General features: G+C 35.4%; 1 protein-coding gene across 4 annotated transcripts in view; it reads right to left on the bottom strand.

Moving 5' to 3' along the window:
* The window catches only part of CDH13 (cadherin 13), a 431,693-nt gene that overhangs the window by 180,092 nt on the left and 229,555 nt on the right, over nucleotides 1–22,046 (bottom strand). For all 4 annotated transcript variants that reach the window (XM_010718092.4, XM_010718093.4, XM_085235261.1 and 1 more), the window contains exon 6: nucleotides 1,666–1,810. In XM_010718092.4, the coding sequence (XP_010716394.1) occupies nucleotides 1,666–1,810 (145 nt within the window). The remainder of the gene's footprint in view (nucleotides 1–1,665; nucleotides 1,811–22,046) is intronic.

Here is a 22,046-nt window from a genome sequence, read left to right as displayed (position 1 = left end):
TAACAACCTAAACAATTTATGATATTAATTCCTTCTGTTTGCTTCTAAGGTCTTTAAGTGTCCCCACATTTCCAGCAATTATTTATAGACATCTGCCAGTCCTGGACCACAATGCAGTGTGCTCATGCTATTGTCCATCATGGAAAGCAAGTGGGTCTTCTTGTTTGTTTTTTTCATGCAATTCTTTAGCATTTTTTTCCCCCCAGTTAAGCTTTTACTCTATTAGGCTTGCAGCATACTGTTTTAAGTAATATAACATCAAGTAGGTTTAAAATAATTTCTGCTAAATGCTTACAGCAATTGAATTGAGTGCCACATTCATTCAACCAGCCTTCACTTTCCTATCTTTACTGAAACATATCCAAAAGTTTTCACCTGCTTATGTAATCAATAAGATGAGTCACACATGAACTTACTGAGGTAAGTCTGCAGTAGGGCACAGACCCTACACCCAAGAAATGGCAGATTGATAGATCAGAGATCAATAGGAAATAAACTGGGTCATAACTTAGAAAACAAGAAGGTGAAAAATTATAGGTATAGTTAATACAAAACCCATTACAGACAATAAAAAAGCCATAAATGTCACTGAATCAGGCTCAACTATTATTTCCCTGATATAATAATGTATGTTGAATTCAATCTCTTACAAGAGATGAGAGACATCAGTATTCGAGAAAAAAAAAAAAAAAAAAGAGGATTAAAAAAGCCTATTTCTCCAAGGCTTTTGTTCTTAAATATATAGCCACCAACTTTGCAGCTTATCAGTTAAGACCTTGCATTCAATCACAGATAGGGAGACATATGTAGTGCACAGTTCTACTCTCTGCAGAATGTAGAGAAATAGGATTTCCCATTAAGGTCCGTGGAGTGACATGGAATTCTTGCACCAAGATCAAGATTATAGTGTGATTATAAAATTAGTGCTTACAAACACAAAGATATCTCTGGAGTGGAACACAACAGCTGCTTAACAACTGACAAAATTGCACAACAGCTGAGGACAAAAGAACGAATTCAGCCTGCATCTGCAGGAAAACTTTAGCTAGGACGGTCATTTGTGCTCAAATTGACATCTGGAACAGTATCTTATTTGATGATGAAATTCAGTAAAAGTAAGTTTAATCAGAACATTTTCACTACTGACTTTAATTGTCAGTGTGCTTTGTTGCAAGTGTTCTATGAAATACTGAAGTTCGTCACTGCGGAATCCTCACTACAATGCTAAAATTTCACAATACTCTATTTACTCCTGTTATTTACCTTGCCTTGTACTATATAAACAAATAAAACTGGTCCTGCTTATAACTAAACAGAAAGAAAAAGGTAGAATTCCCATTCTGAACAGCAAATTCTATATGCAATTTGATTTGAATCATAATCACATTCAAGAAATTGTCTTCACTGATTCCAGATACAAATCACAAATCTAAACCACAGTTGTCATTCCAAACTATACCATATTAATTTTGCCTTTTTTTTTTTTTGCCAGAGATTTAAAAAAAAAAATCATCTATTGTCCAGAACAGGTTGCTCTTACTTTCTTAATCAGGAGAAGAATTTAATGAGTCATAAAATCAGCAAAGAAGATCACACAACATGGAAATAATGCATTTATCAACACAATTTCTCAAGGCTTATTTATAAAAATCATTATGAACTTACCTGTAGGGGATCCCTCCATGACATGACCAATATAGGGTCCTTCTTTGAAGATTGGCCTGTTATCATTTTGATCAATAACAGAAATATCTAGGCGGACTGGGCCATCGATGATTTTCCCACTTAAATCTGTTACTTCAACTTCCAGCTGTATAAACAAAAAGGAGAGGGGGAGGAGTAAGTTATTAGTTCCTTATCACATTGAAGGGTAAGAGAAAAATAGTTCCCATCAGTGGTGTGGTTACCAGATCCCACCAGGTACAGCACTTGCAGCCCACTATTTTGGACTGGGCTCAGAGCAGACTTTAAATCTAAGCAAAAGATAAATGTATATTCACATCAAGACACCCTCCAGTAGCTTGAAGATAGCTTATTGTCTGAAGATTACATATCAATCCACACACAATGGAAAAAACACAAGTTACTAAAACTTAGTCATCAGGACAAACCATACTAAAACTTCTCATACATGATAACAGAAAAGGTCAATTTCGATTGCAGCAGCATTGCATATCTGCAATTCTCTCCCCACCATGACATCTGTAAAAAAAGTAATAAACATATCAGAGAGGCAGCTATCATCCTCACCTATTCTACCCATCCCTAGATTCAACTCTTTAATGTAGTAGTTAAGCCAGCCTGAAAGTGAACCTTGATATGGACTTTTTCCAGTCTTTCCGTGAGACAGTGGTAGCAGTCGGGGTTGGAAGTCTCTGAGCATTTTTTATTCTATTAATTTATTCTTCATTGCCATGTCTTACACCTGTAAGTTATTTATAAGTTAGTGATAAATTGTGCTAGGAAAGAATTAGGTCAGAATTCTAATTCCTTATTAAAATAGGTGGTTATTATATCACATACCCATGTATGTTGTAATTACATTCCACATTCATAGTTAAATTTGTGAGGCACGAGTAGGAGTATTCATGTTATGAATAAGCTATCATAGACACTATTTGTAAATAGTGTCACAGGCCATTTTAGCATCTACTCACTCTGCTCATTCTCACTTATCTAGAAATTATTCTTGGAGGATTTTCTCAAATTTTTTTTTTTTCTTTTTTTGCTTGGTTTTTTTTTTTTTTTTTTTTTTTTTTGGCTGTATATAGAGCTTAACAGCTATAAAGCTAAGATGTCCTCTGAAATGAAGACAACTGATTCACGTGGCATTGGCACAGCTCAAGATTTAAAGGGCATGTGCCCTTTCACTTTCCTGGGTTTGTTTAACACTGGACACTGAAGTCAATGTAATAACCTCAGGATTGCATATAATGTGATGGGGATTAGGAAGGAAAATGCAGTGTTGTTATTGATCTACATTAAATCTAGATACATTTTCAGATACAGTTAGGAATTGCTGACAAAAAGATTTATCTTAGTAAATGTTGACTCATCAGAATAATGTTAATTGCTTTGGGGAATGAAAGAATAGCAAGATTTTTCTGTGAAATTTGTGCAAATTCACTTTCTAAAGATAACACACTCTTAATCTCTCTCAAAATTAAGTAGCTATACTGCTCACTGGAAAGAACAAAGTTTAAAGTAACTATCTGCTTTCATAGAAACTGCGAGTGATCTAAAGCAAAGGCTGATCTAACGTTTGTTGATTTGTCTTCCACAGGTTAAAGAATAGAATTGGAGATCTTTACTAATAGTAAATAGTACTAATACTAATAGTAGTATTAGTGATAGTATTATTACTCCATATATCTCCATAAATGGAGATCTTAAATAGATCTACTTGACCATGGCAATGTCTATTAAGTCTGAGTCCCACTGGCCAAAAAGATTCTGATAAGAGGTCCATGGAAATTGTTATACAATCTACTTCATTTTGTTAATATGACAGAAGATTTTATTAGTCCCTGTACAATAACCTGTAGAACCCTAAGCATTATGTAAAAAGAGCCATAAGGCCACAGCACCTAATTAGGACCATCTGTCTTCACCTGACTCCTATGCAGAAGAGGCTTGTCTAGATCTTGCCTCCCCCTCTCCCACCTTCTCTCCAAATCCAACATCAGAACAACACCAAAGAAAAGCAGAAAGTACACCTTAACATCCAAACACATGCAAAGGGAAGAAGTGTTTAAGAAAAAGATACTATTGGCAGGGAAAACAGGTGACTTTAAAGAGGATGTAAATAAAACCACATGAAAAATTATATTGCATCTAACTATCAGGGGAACAATACATCAGTCTTTTAGTAAAGAAGAAAAGCTCATCTAGTTTTAATGTAAAACTTGACTGATATACCAGAGCTACTGCACTCTTTTAATAGCAACAGACTGTAACTGAACATACAGAAAGCATCTAAGCTCCTGATTCCAACAACATAACTAAAGAGAAGTGGTAAGCAAAGATTTAGGCAAACTGACAAAAAAAAAAAAAAAAAAAAAATCCGCAGATATATTTCTTATTAAGTCAGATTGACTAAACTCCTCATGTTTCAACTTTAAAGTTATGGAGTTACTTTCATAAAGTTACATCCATATGAATCTAGCAGCCATGTTTTCAGAAACACTGAAGACCAAACCTCAATTTCATTTCTGACAAAAAAAAATACCTACAAACTACAAAAGCTAGTCAGGCGTTTACAAGAACACCACATTTCTCACAACGCACATCAGCACCCCAGGATACAAAGCAGACTTTGACCGCTGACGTTCACAGAGCTGAGAAGCACAGACAAAATTAAGCACACCAATAAAACAAGGTGAAGCAACGTTAACACTGATAACTGCGGGCAGTAACAGATCCCAGCCTATTTCTCTCCATCCCCTCCTCAGTTCTCTTCCCTTCTTAAAAGGAACGTCCTGACATTCTGCACTATTTTCCTCCTCATACCTGCAATGAGGTGATTTCTCATCACCTCAGACGTGAGAGTTTCATCTGAAGTTCAGTAAAGTTACTCAAAGCAGCACAAACCTGTTTGAAGCACTCTCCTATACTGTACAGAGGCTTGGCTCCTTCCCACTCCTGCACTCAGCAACAACATTAAAAGGAAAGATAGCCAGCACCATCCTTACCATTACTTCAAGCAGTTTCCAAGGTTTTTCTTCTCAGGATGGCTGCTTCCCTTCATTTAATTGCTTTTGGTGAAGTGATTCTGGATGGCCCCATTCCTCCTCTGCATATAAATGTCTGCTTTTTCTCTGCAGCCAGCCAGCCAGCCAATGGCCCACACCAAATTACACCATGAATCTAAAGCTTTTCATAACTAAACCTAGAATATCTTTTAGTGCTTGATTATCTTCAAAGCCTAATATGGGTTCTTTAGTCACTAACTGCTTTCTAATTTGAAATTTTGCTGCTGGTGAGAGCTTCTCCAGGACTTCTTCCAGTTTGATTAACAGATGGCTTTCCTGCACGTCCCTCACACCTATCTTCACACAAAAACACCAAAAACCACCCCAATATTCAGTTATTTTCACCAGTGCAAAGAGCAGCTTCCCAGAATGGCACCACCCACAGGACGGCCAAGCTGCTGTGTGAGGAGAAGCCAGGCTGCTTCCCACTGAGCTTCCGGATGGTTCCAGAAAGCTCTGCAGCAGCTCTGCAATCAGGAGCAGCTGAACCCCCCCCCCCAGGAACACAGGTGTGGGTGTATTAAAGCAAAGGGGCACAAAGTGTTCTCAGGTGTTTTGGATTTACCTCAGCCAATCAGTTTTTGTGCCCTCACCCCAGTGCTGATGGAGAGGTGAATCGAGTGCAGCTGGGTGAGGTACAGAATAGGTAGGAAAAGAGGGTTTTTTTTAATGTTGAAAAGCTTTTTAAAGATTGGCTGCGGTTATCTTATAAAACTCAAGAGAGGCAATAATTTAGACACAGAAATAAACTGCAATTAAATTTCCTGCTTTTAAGGATATGGATAAAATATTAGCTGATTATTGCATGGCACAAAGGAGAGAGAAAAGATTTAAAAACAAAACAACACTTCTAATTGGTACAAATAATTGTATCTCAAGCTGCTCACAAACAGGGCATTGATTTCCTCCAAAAGGTTGTACAGGTGTTGCCAAAAAGCACAGCATAGAATTTGGTCTTATATTTAGAATTAGATCATAGGTGCAAAGGGATTAATTAGCCAGTCCCGGCGTAAACAGCCTGCCTTATTACACAAAAATGCTTAAGTTCCTCACACAGAAAATACAGATTTCATCTCATGAGCTTCATGCTTATCTCTACATGACTCTCTATATAACGTCTTTGAAGAATTCCAGAACTGGAGATTTCACTAGGAAATCTAATTAAAACAGCAGCTGAGCCTTCTGTGATTGCTTACATCTTTCTATGTAAACAGCAGTAAGCTGAGCAATGTATAGACTGCAACCACATACAGTCTACACGTTGAAGAAAGCAATATTGTAGGATTTTATAGTGGGAAAAGATTCCAGAGCAATAATTCACACAGTTTCTGTCTTTCTACTTTTTTGTTTGTTTGTTTGTTTAACCTCAGTTAACAAGAGAAGATTAAAGACCAAAGAAGCCTTTTCTTTCTGAACAACTATGGAAATGTTTCTGAATATACAAGATTTTCCAAATTGGTATTTCAAGAATCAGATAATTTTATGTTAGCATCATAATTCAATTCTACTCGGCAAATCTGAAAAACCGAAGTCTAAAATGAAGAATGCAAAACAAATTCTGTAAGTAAGCTGGTTATATGAAGTAGGACATCCCTCAAACTACCTCTAAGTAGTATTCCCTTAGATCACACCATAACCTTTCCAATGACATAACAAACTGTAACAATGAGTTCAGTTCTGAAGCCTCTAAATGATGTGAAGGATTTAACAACCTTTACAAAGCCCTTGGTAACAGTTTGCACTGACTTATCTTACTTGAGATCAGCTGACTTCTATTTCACATTTTCTATTCCCTTGGAAATATCATTTAATTATGTGTATTAATAAACAAAAATTACTACAGAACAACTTTTGTCTCTGAAAAGAATGACAAACGATTCATGAGATAAGAGTCAATTCATCTTCTTTGACCATGTCAGATACAAAGCTTTGCAGATACATTATACAAGATTTGTGAAAAGGACGAGGAATTTAATATTATAAACAGCCAGAGATTGATTTCTTACCCTTATTTTAAAGGTAGTGGTCTTAATATTTTGAATCCTCAAAATAGACTGAAAGTTCAATGCCATACTATCCTGGTTTGTGAAGTGAAATATAGCAAGTAATTCCAAGTAATGAAACAAGTATTGAACTTGCATTCTTTATGATATTTAACTTGTCTGAGTTTCCCATAACTTAAATTTCATTAAGAAAAACAAAACAAAATTGCAGAATCAGTAGGTAGATGTATATACTTACACTGCTAGATGGGGAAAAAAGGGCACATTAGTTTACTTCCCCCAGCCTGTCAGAGCTATTCTTTGCAGAAATAAGAGCAAAACAAACTGAAATGCCTGGTCTAATTCTTTATAATGAGACCATATATCAATAGAGGAGAAAGATACAGCATGTTTAATGTAATTATTCATGTGATGTGTGTAGGACATTTAATGTCATTTAACAGCAAAACCGCTTTTTGTAGGAAGGGGAGGTGCATCCAGGAGTGGAGTATTAAGCCCCAAGAGCAAAGTTATAAGAGAGATAACACGAGGAAAGAAGAATTGATGAAAAATACCACTAACCTTTCCTAGAAAGCCTTATCTAACATGAATTCCAAAAGCCCATTCTACGTGAACTTCTTTTGCCTTGCAACAACATCAGAAATCCTCCATCTCTTTGAAAAAACCTGCCATTAGCCATCCTGAAAAGCCACTACATCTTGGCAGACAGATCTTCCTCAGTGTCAGCATGAAGACAAATCTTGAGTCATTAAGCTAGTTATAAGAGCTCTTTGAATTTTCCAGACTCTTTATTCCACACCAGCAGTACCACTACCTGTCTTCTACCACCAGCAACCCCTCTTGATCTGCAGTTCACTTCACAGAATGTGCCTGGAAAATGCCCTCACTGAAATATGCCCATTGATGCAAAAATGAAGATAAAATACTATACATTTTAGATTTTATATATATATGTTAAATTCCTTCATAGCAGTAAACTAAGCAGTTAAGAATTCACCATCTAATTGAATGTATATTCTGTAATGTTCTCTGTGTCACAGTATTTTTTTTTTTTCCACAGCTGTGTCTCTACATCATAATATTGCTAGAAAGGTGTTATTTTCTTATAGACTTCTAGTCCTGATTTTTTTCTCTACTGTCAGCACGGAAAGGCCCCTTTTCTGTGAACAAGATCACAGAATGAGAAGGAAAAATAAAGCAGAAAAAAGAAAAAAAGAAAAAAAAACACAAAAAGAGAATGATGGCATAAATCTCAGAGAAAATAAGATAATAGTACTCTGTGTATGAAGTCATAGAAAGCTTATATAAAAATGAACACTGCCTTTACTATAGGACAGCATTAAATCCAGTATCACATTTGTTTTGTTTGTTTTTTTTTTAATGTTTCAGCTCATTGAAAAATACAACAAATAATTTTATATTTCCTAGAGACTTTGTTGCATATCAAAAAAAAAAAAAAAGAAGAAAAAAAAGAAAAATGAAATTGATAAATTCATGTGATGTTTTAAAAACACACTCCTGAGAATTTTTAAGGACTACAGGCAAATCTAGTCATAGAGGAGTAAGTGGTGTTTTCCATTACTTGTACTAGTTTGGAGTAAATAAGATTTATTCATGTGAGTTCTTGTAACCATCATCTTAAAAATTTCATATTTTTAATATTTAAATATTTGGAAGAAATATTTCTTTATGCCAGGTAGCTTCTTATGCTCATGGCATATTTAGTTTTATGCATAAGATGAAGCAATAGTAAGCTCACTCTCATAAAATCCAGTCGCAGTGGTGAATGTCACTGTCTAGGGACACTACACTTCCAACAGTCAGATTGCACAGGAGAAGGCTGGCTTTAACTGGTTAGTTTTGCAAAAATGACTGTAAACAAAGGAACTGGGAGTAGAGAAGACAGTGATATTATCACAAGTCTCTCCTCTTTTTTTCTTTTTTGCAGGAAGCCCTGAGCACACCATGCAATGCAGCAGACTGAGATGACCATGCCAGCAGAGCTAGCCCATGACTCTGGTAAATTGTGCTGCAATTGGGGACCAGCAAATTCAGTCACTATAAGGACTTCCAAAAAGTCTCAGAATTGTCATTGCCATTTCACTGGTGGATATAAATGAGGTATGAAGCATTTAAACTGATTGTAAGTATCCTGATTCATTATGATAAAACTGATGGGACCAACTGATGCTATACAGCAGAACATTTCAAAAGAAAATCAAAGAAATAAGATTGGAAAAGATGGGAGAGGAAAGATGAAATGACTTCACAAAAGCCACACACCAGACAAAATTTGAATCAAGCTTGAGTCCAGGCTTTTTGATCTCCAAACACAAGACTGATAGCTGGATTCTATCTCTTGCTGAGCAAGTGATGTAAAATTAGATTTACAAAGGTTATTAAGCGACCAACAGGTATCTTAATAAAGCTTTAAAAGTGCCTTACAAGACTGGGTAATATATCTTATTAACATCAAAACACATTTAAAAGAGCTTTGAAAACCTGATTGTCTTGTTAGGGTCTCATTTTTCCCCCATTAAGCACTTTTCTGCAGCTGCATCGACACAAAACAACAACTGAAAATAATTTTCTATGTCTTTGCATAATAATGCTGCAAATTTATAAGGGTTCCTCATATAGCTACAAACACAGAATTGAAATGACTTCTGAAACATATGTTTTGTTATATATTGTACAAGTTATGAAACTAGAATGTCCACTCCAAAAATAACCTCAGTGAATAAATGACAAGGACATCCCTCAAATCTGTGGAGCAATACAGCACTTCAAATGAAAGCATATGTACTTCACACAAAGTAAAAGTATTATGGATGATCATGTAAAACTAATTAAAATCTTCCCATATCACAAGAGAACACATGTTGAGCCCCTCAAAAAGAGGGGGGTGGGAAGAAGGAGAGAGAGAGAAAAAAAAAGATATCAGGATTCACCAAAGCAATTGAGTCTAATCACCACAAAAATATTGAATTAAAAAAAAATCAAAAAGAGAAGAAGTAGGACTGAAATAAAGGATTAAAGCATAAGCTCTGCCAGAATTTTTTAGGCTCTATGCAGCACCACAAAAACAACAGAGACATGTATGTAAGAAAAGATGAAAAACGGCTTTTTACTTTTAAATACTCCTAGCAGTATTCAAGCTCTGCTCACTGTCCTTAATGCTTGAAAATCACTCTAAACAGCATGTAGGAAGTGGCAAAAGTGGAGCAAATTTCATCTCTCAGAAAGACTTAAGAAACAACAAGGTCAGAGAGAGATCATAACTAATCAGACCAACAAAAATCCAACACCTTAAGTGAAGCAGTGTCAAGAAAACTATGACTTATTTAGGCATACCAAATAAAGGCCAGTATAAATGTCAGCTATAAATCACACATATATTTTACTTTGTTATTACTGCTAAACATATCTATTCCTACAAATGAGTAGGAAAAAGTCTTAGAAGTCAAGGATCACTCATCTTATACCCATCTCATATATACGGAACTAAGATTCTCTAGTTGAAAGCAACAGAGTCACAAGAGCACTTGTGCAGGTTAAATAGGAGGGCATGTAGCAAGCTGCTGCCTAACTTGCTGGCTCTGCCAGACATCTCGTCTCTGTACACCATCAGATTTGAAGTGATGAGATGCAGCCAGGAGTCTTTCAAAGCCCTGCCTAAAGATGGAGTAAGCATCTTGGCCTCTAAATGTCAGTAAAGAGAAAAAAAGTTGGCAATTTGGAAACAAGATCTTCCTAGTGGATGTTTTCTTTTTGAGAAATTTTTTTCTGTGAAAAAAATAGTGTTTCCTCTCTTCAAATCTGAAACAGTATCAGTGTATTTAATGTACTGTATTTGCATTACCCTTGTAAGATACATTTCTTTTTTTAAATTTCATCTTTTTAAAGGTTAGACCATAAAAATTAGATAAAGAGAAACAGATGAAATTTCTGTTTCTAAGTGATAAGATTTACATGAATGTACTGCAAAGCATAAGGGTCAAGTGTTATGAAACCCTTTCAAACTGCTTATCTACAAAAACCCCATCACTGAGAGTTGCTCTGAAACACTGTGCTATGCTGCAAGACGTTTGCCATTCCCTTTCTTCAGCACACCAAATGCAATGGTAATGAGCTCTGACGTGTTTCACGTCTGAAAATATACAGCTTTTGTTTATTGGTATCATAAATCTGCTAATTCTCATTCCAACTTCTTTCTCAATCTTTGGAAACCACTCAGATGCCCAATGACCTGCATTACCAACCAGAGCCTGCCTGTTTGACCACAAAGCTCAACTACTTCCACAGAGGACAAACTTCTTTCCTCACTGTACTCTTCACTAACAAGTGCTGTATGCTCTTTTTGCTGTGTTGAAGATAGTATATTTCAATGCCAATGATAAAAGTTTTAGGTGCTGGAAATGCCAACTGCATACTTCATTCTCTACTGTATTTTTTGTTACATAAATCATGGAAAAGAGAGTTTATTGAAATTCTTCCAAACCACGAGGTTGTAAACTCTCCCACATTACAAAGGTTGGGTATTGTCATCTGATTGGCTAAATATATCAGAGCAGTAGTCACAGTTAGCACTGCTTTCATTTCCCTCCTGTATTCTCTGCCTGGACTTTGCTATTACAAGCACTGAAGTCAACAATACACTGTTTATCTTTTCCTGTTATTCTGAACTAAATGAGTTTTTGTTGATTTTGTCTAAAGTCAGCTTTACTGAATTTCACAGCATGCCGGGTTGGTTTGTTTTTTTTTTCCAAGAGGATGTCTATGGCAGATACTTTCATAATTCAGACAGCTGATCTTCCTGGTAGCATCTAAATGGATTAGCACATCCCATATGACAAATGCTTAGCAGTTTCTCTGTTTCAGTAAAAGTAAAAAAAGAGTAGTTGTTGCTTCCACGTTACCAAAAATGGCAAGCCATATACTTCATGTAAAGAAGAAAGGAAATATCTGAACACTTTCCTCATGTTATTTTAGTGAAGACAGTTGCATGTATGTACATAATGAAAAATATGCCAAGGGCAGCCTGAACTAAATGTTGTTCCTAATTACCTGTTTTCTCTCTCTAAACCTAATGCAACTTAATATCTTGGACCATCCCTCTACATTAAATATCAATAAAGAAAGATGTAGTCAATGGGCCTCGAATTAGCTAAATTAACATAGTAATGGTCTCTTTGAGTAGTCAAACAGTTTTAGTCTAGCTCCCAAATGATCAACAAGAGTCTGCTATATAGTTAAAAACATCAGCTGTTAAAATATATAAATATACACATACAGACACACACACATATACTTTTAAGGCATAATTACTAGTTTGAGTTCCATGAACCTCCCTGAACTTCTTGGCTTTGTTTCTGAGATTTTGATCAGTCCTAAATTACCACATTGAGAAATTTAATTCTAGGTAACAAGGTTACCTGAACAAGATTAGAAAATTGGGCATAATGTAGAAACAAATCTTCCAAACAATAGAAACCTTGCATCATTTTGACCTGTTAAACCTTGCATCATTTTGATCTGTTAAACCTTGCATCATTTTGATCTGTCCTCTACTGAGACACTATTTTCTTCTTTTTTTTTTTTTTTGTCCCAAAACTTGAATTATCCAAGAACACAAATCCTTACAAAAATATAACAATGAATTAAGAATTATATACATACATACATACAAATTACATCTTCACTTGCTTTTGCTAGACCATGAAGTGTTCTCCTTTGGCTTGGCAAGGTTACTTTTCATCAACATACTACTGGTTGAAATATAAGATAACTTCTTTTATTTAGAGTAACCTATTTATAAATCCATCACTATTAAGCAAGATGCTAGTTCAATGCAAAACACATACAGAAAGTCAGTCCAATCAATACCAAGAGCCTGAATTTTGAGCTCCAATCAGTAGCAATCCATCAGCCTTACAGAACCTATCAAAGAGAGTAGAGGTATTCTGTTTGCAACTGAAATGTCTTGCAGAACCAAAGGTTTGTCATTATGACACAAAATAAATTCTATAGTGTCAGGATAAACAATATGTCTCAAACTGCATAGCAAGCATATTTACAAGGAGTACCATATCTTAAATAGAGAACAAAAAGCATCAGCAGATCAGTGTAACATGATCATTTGCCATATAGAAAGTTGTTTGGTAAACACAGATAATGAAGACTAGTAAAAAGAATGTGGAAAGACCTTCTGTCAAAGAGATGAATTTATGTTTTGGAAGAACCCCATTCATAAGAAATGCAGACTCAACCTGCACAAAAACAGCTTAAAAGTATTTGGTCCATCTACGAAAGTAGTGAGATCCCTGAAGATTCTCTCGAATGCAAAGTAGGCCAAGAAAAAATATTAGAGGCTCTGTGTTTGTACCACTTTATGTCAAAGAAGGAAATGAAGACCACAGGAAACATTTTCACAAGGTGGTTGATGCTCCAAGCCTGCCAGTGTTTGAGAGGCATTTAGATAATGCTCTTAATAAAATATTTTAATGTTTGGTTAGCCCCGAGGAGGTCAAGCACTTTGATCTCTGTAGGTCCCATCTCGTTGAACTGTACTCGTAAAATCTCCAGAAGGCTGTTAATTTTTTTATGTAAAATATCTTATAATCATTTTTATGTTTCACCCTCTTTCAAATTCAGAACCAAGGCTGCATCACGACAATTAGCTGGCACTGTATGCTTTTCTACAAATACCTTACACGCCATTAAATGGAGGCAGTTGAGAGAGAGATGAGTGGACTGAACTTAGTCACCTGCCCTAATTTTACTATAGACACTGTTTAAAAAGAATAACTCTTTAACAGAAGATAAATGGGCTTCACACTAAGTAATTCAAAGAAAGTGGGAACATTAACCACAGAAAACATGCCAAAAAGAAATGCATTTTATGTAATCAGACCTTCATTTCTCTCATAAAAGGTCAAATAAATGTGTCTGTAGATTGCCTCTTCTGCAAATACAACAGCAACATTCTTCTGCAGAAAAAATGGACATTCAGAGAAGGATGCACTGCCTGTCTAGAAGAAGACTGTGAAAAAAAAATCTTATAAAAATGCATACTACTAACCACAATATTCATAGCTCATCAAACCCTGACATGTTCTGGAATATGCTAGTGCCAAACTGTATCTCGTCAGCTGAGTTTGACAGCAGGTAAATTACACTGTGCAAGAGTTTAACTAAAATGAAGTTGCTCAACAAAACTTTCTTGATCTAAATAGGCTTTTCAATCTTACAAAAAATATACTATTGTTAATGAAGTAAAAGAAAAAAAACAACACTTGACATTAAGTTTATTCTTTTGCTTTATATTCTGGTCTCACTAGCAGAAGGTCATTCATAGCAGAATCAAATAAAACCATAGAAACTGATTTATTTTTTATTTTTTATATTTCTTCTTTTCTCCCTGAACAGCTTCATTCAGAACTACATTTATCATTTAAAATTATCCATCAAGAACTGTAATTGAATACCTTTCAGCCCTTAGGTTTAAATACAGCTTTGAATAACCATGCTGACTGATCACTGCAGTCATATGGCATTGGTGGTACACTCCAACTTGACCTTCCTACTAAATATTTAAAGGACTGAAATAACTCATTTCCAGATCAAATCTTCCTGAAAGTATGGTAGTATGACTGTCTGTCCAAAAGCACGACTAACATTTTCATCCATAAACATTCTTATTAATACCAAGTTTTCTTAAACTCATATTACTAGAAAACAACTGCAGGAACAGCCAGTACTGTCATCACTGTAAACCCTGTGTTTGCTGTACAAATACATGTTTGATGTGCTACTTTTCAAGATACACATCATACAGCAAGTTGGAGTAGTCAATATTCATGTAATATTTAGTAAGTAATAGATGCAGTAAGACAGTTTAACAATCTAGGAAGATAGAAAAGGGCTCACACTGAAATACACAGTGCAAAAACCTATTTGCTCTTGCCAACAGCTGTGAACAGTCCATTTTTAAAAAAAAAAAAAAAAAAAAAAAAAAAGGGATTAAAGGTGATTTTGCTGCTGGAAATGTCTTAAATCTGCTAGCTACTTTAAATTAAAAAAAAAAGAAACACAAAAAAGTGGAATTATAATAGTTAAGAGCTTGCAGCCCTTTTTATTTTCACCTATAATGCTATTATTTTGAGTCCTTTTTAACTTAATTACTAATTCGATATTCCTTATATTTAGTCTCTTACTGTTTTCCTGACGCTTATTCAACATAAACCCATTCTGTCACAATTTGTTATTTTTTGGAAGAATGCAAACTATCTGTGCTCCTGTGATCTTGCCTTTGTATCTGCTGTAGCTTTGTAGCCTGATCACAAGTAAGATTAGTGAATAATATGACACTTGGTCAGCCTGCAGGTATGCAGCTAGGAAGGAACAGTATTTTTTAAATCCTTCCCACAGAGAGAATCCTAATATCAGTGTTCAGGGTTATTTTTGTCACCAAGTAGACGTGGCTATTTTGTTCCTTGTCATAATGAAACTTCTATGTCTATAAGGGATCAAGAGGTCAACTAAAAGCCATATCATAATTAAAGCATGACAGTGATATGGGAATTTTCCATTAGCCAAGGTGGCGAAAAAATACAATAACCACATAAATATTTCTCTAATTTTCACTCCACATTCACATCACTCGTCTGTGATTTCCAAGAAATTTTACATTCCTTTACACTCCTGTTCCCTCAAGTAAATTTTACTCCAGATCTGTATACAGTTATCTGTATTATTTTGTAGACTTACATCGCATTCCTTCCACCAACAACCACAGAAGCTCATTTACGTTATGCAGAATATAATTAGTAGGTATCGTATTTATTTGACAGCTTTCTCATTTTCTCAGTTCTATGCAATTTGACAGAGACCGTTGCAGATCCTTAACTAGTCTTTCAGAACGACTTTCACAAGGTTAGCTCACTTATTAATTGACCCTTGGTAATGGTAATTTAAGAAGCATATTAATCTCATCTGTCAGTTCTAACACATACTAGATATATAAAATAATTTGTCTTTTTTTTTTGCAAGGAGTCTTGCAACAGAAATGAAGTGTCTAAATTTTTAATTAATGTGCATTTTCTTTCAACAAATGGCTTTTGGAGCAAAAGGACTCATCTTTTCAGTGGTTTTCTTTATTCTACTTTAAAGCTCCTTCATTTTCTTATGAAGAAAAGCACTATTTCACCAGTCAATAAAACTTATGATCTAGATAATCTTTGACAAAGGACACTCTGTTATTCTTAAACTAGATCCCTGAGACTTAAAAATACATGAACAAAGCACTCAATAACAGCAGTGTTATTTATTATTTCATATGCTGATTAAAGGTTTCTTGCGTTCAAGGAGATTTAATTCACTAAGAATATTAAAAAAAGATTGTTATTCAGAAATTGAAAAACTTCAATCGGTATCAAATGCTAGAAGTTGTAATCTTTTTAAATTTCGTTTTCAAGTGCATCATATGTTGAGCAGAGCTTTTGGTTTAACTCTAAGAAAGGGTTATATAAAATAGGTACCAGTAAGGGCCAAGAGTAAGTTCTCCTTTATTTCCTTCATTAAGTAAATAATGGGAGCAGTTAATAGCAAGAGGAAGGGAAGGAAGGAAGGAACACAGTTGTGCCATTAGTATGTGATCATCTGTACTTTGTTTCACGTGGATGAAATGCAGCTCTTTGCATAACCACTCCAAAAGGACATAAGAACATATTGATGAATGGACATAATTCTCATTACCGTTATCACAGGTTTGAGGAGGAACAGAAATCCTACAGTTTTCATTTAAAAGCAGAGAAGTCAAGAAAGTACAAGGTGAAAGGTGAGGTATACTTCCATCCACCTTTTCCTTTCGTGTCCCAAGAATGAAGAGGCTTTCTGAAGGAAAACTTCATGAAGAGCAGACCCTTGCAGCTATGTTTTACTTCATATGAACAGCACACATATGAACAGCAGCAGTGAAAGATTCTATCAGCTCTATGGGCTATAAAGGTCTTAGTAGCATCAGAGAATTTACTATATTGACACCTGGCAAAATTCATCATGTAGGACAGGCTATAACAGCCAGTGTGGTCCACAACACACTCACAGAGGGTCTTCAGAAAGAAAGAAAAGCTGAAGATTGCTGGAAGTGGGGCCCTGGGTAGCTGCACAAAGGAGCTCCGGGTGGACGTGGAGAATCCAGCTCTATGGAAACCCACTTTCCCTGTGCTTTTTTCTAGAGCAGGAATGGGAAGCAGATGTAGCTGACACTGTACTAATTCCCTCTATGACTGTATGTGTGATTTATTCCCCACTAAAGACTATTTGTTATTAGGATCAATTCAGCTTCAAAGTGGAGTAACAGATATAAGACTAAACTTTTACCAAACATATTGACAAATGCTACCGTACTTAAACTCCCATTGGTTCCACATGAACTGAGATCAGAACAACGATCATTTGTATGTTAAGAAAATGAAGCAAATATATAAATGCATTATAGAAGATATAAACAATAATACTGTGATACTCGGTTTGCTTAAGCTTATCCCACTGGAATATAAACCATCAATAATTTTGATGATAACAATCTAGAGGCAGCTATACAAAAGCATGGCTCAGTCTTTATAGAATTTTACAGCTATATGAATATCTATTTCCTCACAGACATCACGCTGGATTTGGATGGCATGTGTTTCAGGCACTTAAAAAAATGCTAACCATTTATTGGCTATATCGTCACAATGTCTCCCCCGCTGTTACAGTCTACTGCATAAACAGGTATTCAAGCAATTTTTAGGAAAAACAAATTACACAGTTGACAGACTACAGTGTCTCCTTCAGAATCATTAGTGTCAATCATCTGAGTACAAGTTTTAAGTGCTATTGAAATGCATGCTACTTAAACAAGGGATCATCATATGGAACCACTTCAATCTTAATACAACCGTAAGGATATACAGCATTAGCCACTGAGCTACTAACATAGCATCTGTATTTTTAACAGTACAGTAAGAGCTTACTGCAAAAACAATGCCCATTTATTCACTTATAATTAACAGAAGCAACTCAGTGTCTTCATTTTTAGCTTTTCAGGTTGGTAAGCTACATTTTTTTATGAAGTCCACAGATTTTAGTGTACACAAGCAATGCTCCTTCAAGAAAGGGAGGACTGTGTGCACAGATACGGAAGTCAGGAAAACAACACCAGTCTGTCAAACTGGTAATAAAAGCATTTTCCTTACTGCCATCAGTTCCTAGAATTCAGTGACATCAGCTGACCTGCACTGATTTTTGCCAGCTGAACATTTGCATCTCATTTGAAGAACTGAGTTTAAAATGCTTCTGAAGATGTTAGTTAGTGTCATGGAACTGGCTCAGTGAGTGAGCTTTCAACTCCATAGCAGTGTGTGCTGGTAGGTGCACAGAAACATCAGCAAAGATTAGAGGTGACCTCATCCATGTATCTTCACCCCCGTTAAAAGATCGGCGAAGTACGCTATAATCAACAACACTTCTGTAGCTGAAAGAGTTATTGACAGCTAAAGAACCCTGCTTGTTTCTCATTGTTTTCAAAAGTAAGTGGATAAACTAACCATTTGATCATCAAACCAAATCCATTCTTATCACCGCATAACTTCCAAAGCCCTCACATCCATCCTGTGTCCTCAACTAAGTTACTCCAGATCAATGTCTGCAACAAAGAAATGAAAAACTGACAAACTGAAGGAAAGGACTCTTGGACCTCCAATGAAATCACTTTCATACATAAAAAGATTTTTATGAGTAACAAAAAGCATACTTTGCTGTCTGATCTTTTTTCTTTTCTTTTTTTTTTAAATAAATATATTCTTTTATTGTTATTGTTATTTTTGAATGATTATTTTGACAAGAAACCTATATGCCCAAACTACTTTCTTCACTTTGTATTAAGAAGAGTAATGCAGAGAGATTGCAGAAAGAGAAACAGCAAACATATCCACACAAACTTCACAAATGGTTAATTTGATTAAACAATGTTTAGTACTAATTAATGTTTAATTTCTGGTTTCGATAAAGTATGAACTTTTGAAGAAAAATCTCTTGAAGAAAAGCTGTGTCTGTGACTCAGAAAGCAAGAACGTCCTATTTGCTTCCCCAACCCCCAAACTGCAATACTGCAGGGGTACCCCCCACGATGGTTCTTACATAAGTGTAGGAAAACTTTATATTTGGTTTTGCAGGCATAAGGGGGCTGTATTGAGCTTTATGGAAACCTTCACTAATAGGAAAGAATCCATATCTGCAAACTCATACATGTCTTTACTAAGGTAAATCATTATTTTCAATATTATGACCCGAATGAAGAGTTCAATAGCAGTTTTATTTTTCACTGAAATATGGAAGTCCATGCATGTACACCAAGGTTAAAATGAATAGTGCAGAAAATGGGACGAAGCAGGGAAAAGGCAGAAATGTGAAAAACAAAATGAATTGAAACAAACACACACAGAAAAACAACCATGACTGTGTAAGAAGTGAAGCCAGCTTTCTGAGCTTTTAAAATGCAAGTTGCACTTATTCCTTCAGTAAACTGTCAGCACAGAATTTAAAGATGTAAAAGACAACATTTCTAAAGACTGCTGATTAAAATTCAATACTATTTTCACGTTATTTCACCTTATTACTGCATATTATTTCTATTAAGGGAATAACAAGAATAAATTGGGATACTTACTGGGAGGAGCAGCACATAAACTAAGCTACATGGTTAGAGACAGGCCCCACTTCAGTAAGCTGAAAATGTGAATTTAAGATACCTTTGTGACTACGAGGAAGACATCACAACGATATTTTCAAAATGAAAATGCAATATCTCTGCCACATTTTGCAGTGATGTGTCAGAGCAATGCTGTACTGCCTGGATGCTGTGCCATGACTTCAGCTGAGAAGAATGAACGTTAAAAATTTTAACACTATCAACTAAGTCCTATGGATGGCTTTTCTTAGGTCTTGATCAGTCTTTACATAAGTGTTTCATCATCAGCATGGGAAACACTGCAGGCAAGACAGCGAAAAGTGAACCACTCACAAAGCACGAGAATTAATTTCAATCAATTAATGATTGAAAGAGCTAAGAGAACTTGGAATTAGCATCACCCTATCATGGTTTAAGAAATCCAAAACTAGTGCTACCCTCAAAATCTAAGGACTACTTCATGTAAAAAAACTTCTATGAGATAAGTGACAAAGCCAGCAGCGGCTAGACAACAGGAAGGAGACAACCTGAGGCACAGGACTGTGGAATCACAGAAATAAAGTGAACACTAATACATGTACACTAGACATATGAGGGAGTTTTCAATCAGAGCAATGAGAGTCTGAATCAGCTTTTCAGCAGGAACTTGAGTGTACAAAAATCAGAGTGAGGATCGAGCTGGATTAATCTCTATATCTGAGATCCCCTTCAGATTATTTTCACCTCCTGGTGTTCATCTCACTGTCCCTGTACTTTTCCTTCCTTCTGGCAGAGACATTTAAAAATACAGGGACAATGCAACAGGAGACCATGCTCCTTCTTATTACTAAAAATGTGATGTTTTTATTGCTGTTACATTTAAAGAAAAAAACCACCATTCAGGACATTCTGGTGACCATCATGGTCAGCAGCTATGACTGAAGACTTTGCTCTAGGCACCAATTTTTCAACTGTCAGTCTTTGAATTCCGGCTCTACTTCTGTGAACTGCTGTGTTTTACAGATGCATAAAATCTGTAAAAAGTAATAACGGGACTCAAGACACAAATACAGTAAGCCTTTCCAAAATTAAGGGAAAGGAACAGTTAAGGGCACAAACAGACCAACTGTAATCACTGAAAACAGTAACAAAGCTGGCTTAGAATGTAGTAAATCAGGATTTAACCTCATGTATCCAATCTGAAAATACTGTTTACTATACCTTGCTTGTACCATATGAAATATTAATATAAAAACTTCACTCCCACTGCAGAGCAATCAGCCTTGACTACAAGCACACCTAACAGCTTTGCACAAACAGATGGCAAGTTTCTTAATATTTCACAGCACTGCCCTTCATAATTATGGCTTTTGCTCAAATAAGCAAATTACACGTTACACAGCACTTCCAATTTTGAAATAAAATAAATAAGTAAACAAACATTTCGTAGATAGAGAAAGAAGAAAGGTTTTTTTATTATATTTTTTTAATACACAAAATACTTTTGCAGCCTGCATAAATTCAGTGACATTTCCATACGTATAAAGCCTTTGGAGAATGTGATTTTTACATCGTGAATGTATTGATGAATGATAATTACTACCGTAATAACTATCATATCTAATGCACTGTTTGTTAACACTTGGTAATTGACCTCTTTGATTGTATAATGCTCTAACTTCACAAAGGTTATTTAATTACAAATGCAATCTATTATTTAGCATTAATGAGCACATCAAGTATCATTATCTGATTAGTGAAGAGCAAGTATTTACAAAAAATTAATAGTATTATTTCAATGGACAAGATAAATATTTAAGGCATATGTGTATGTTCTGCAAACTCAACTTCAGCAAAGCCAAAAGTCTAACCAAATAGGCACAGATAATTGGACAGTGTAATAGCAAATCCTGTAGTAATTCTGATAACTTTTCCCTTTCAGATGGGAAGAAATGGAAGAAATTTAACAATTTTCCAATAAAAAGCCAATTTCTTTTATGTTTAAGATTCTGATATGAATTGAAGAAGCAAAAATCACGATGAAGAACCATATTTCTCTCTCTCAGCTATGAATTACATGTTTAGAATATAATTCAAAAACCATAAAACCCAAGGGAAGTCTCTCTTGCCTCTTTTGTATTAGTTTGCTACAATATTTACTAAACCAAATCCCATTGAAAACATTGAAATGTCTCTAATGACACAATGAATTTTTTATACAGCCTTGCTGCTGTATAAATATCAAAACAATTAGCCACAGGAATCAGACAAGGTTCCTGAGGTACAAATTAGAGACTTTTTATTGTCATTGCCATTTGGACGTGCAAAAGTCAGTTAATCTAAATAGGCATTCTTCATTATCTGATATATTTCTGTTCTATGGAGAAGTCACGTAGAAGACTTTTTGCAGGACTTTTGTTTCATTTCTTCTTCACATAGCCTTGGTACTCTCTGACCTTTGATGAATGCCACTGCTTTTTAAAAAGTTTCTAATTAACCCCTAAGAAATACTTCAGAAGGAGCAAGAGAAATAAACCCTGGATCCAGGATGGACATTCTTAGATAGAGAAAGCTACA

The sequence above is a fragment of the Meleagris gallopavo genome, chromosome 13 (genome assembly GCF_905368555.1).
Source record: "Meleagris gallopavo chromosome 13, MGAL_WU_HG_1.1, whole genome shotgun sequence".
NCBI classification, from domain to species: Eukaryota; Metazoa; Chordata; class Aves; order Galliformes; family Phasianidae; genus Meleagris; species Meleagris gallopavo.
This window is presented reverse-complemented; position numbering and strand designations above follow the sequence as displayed.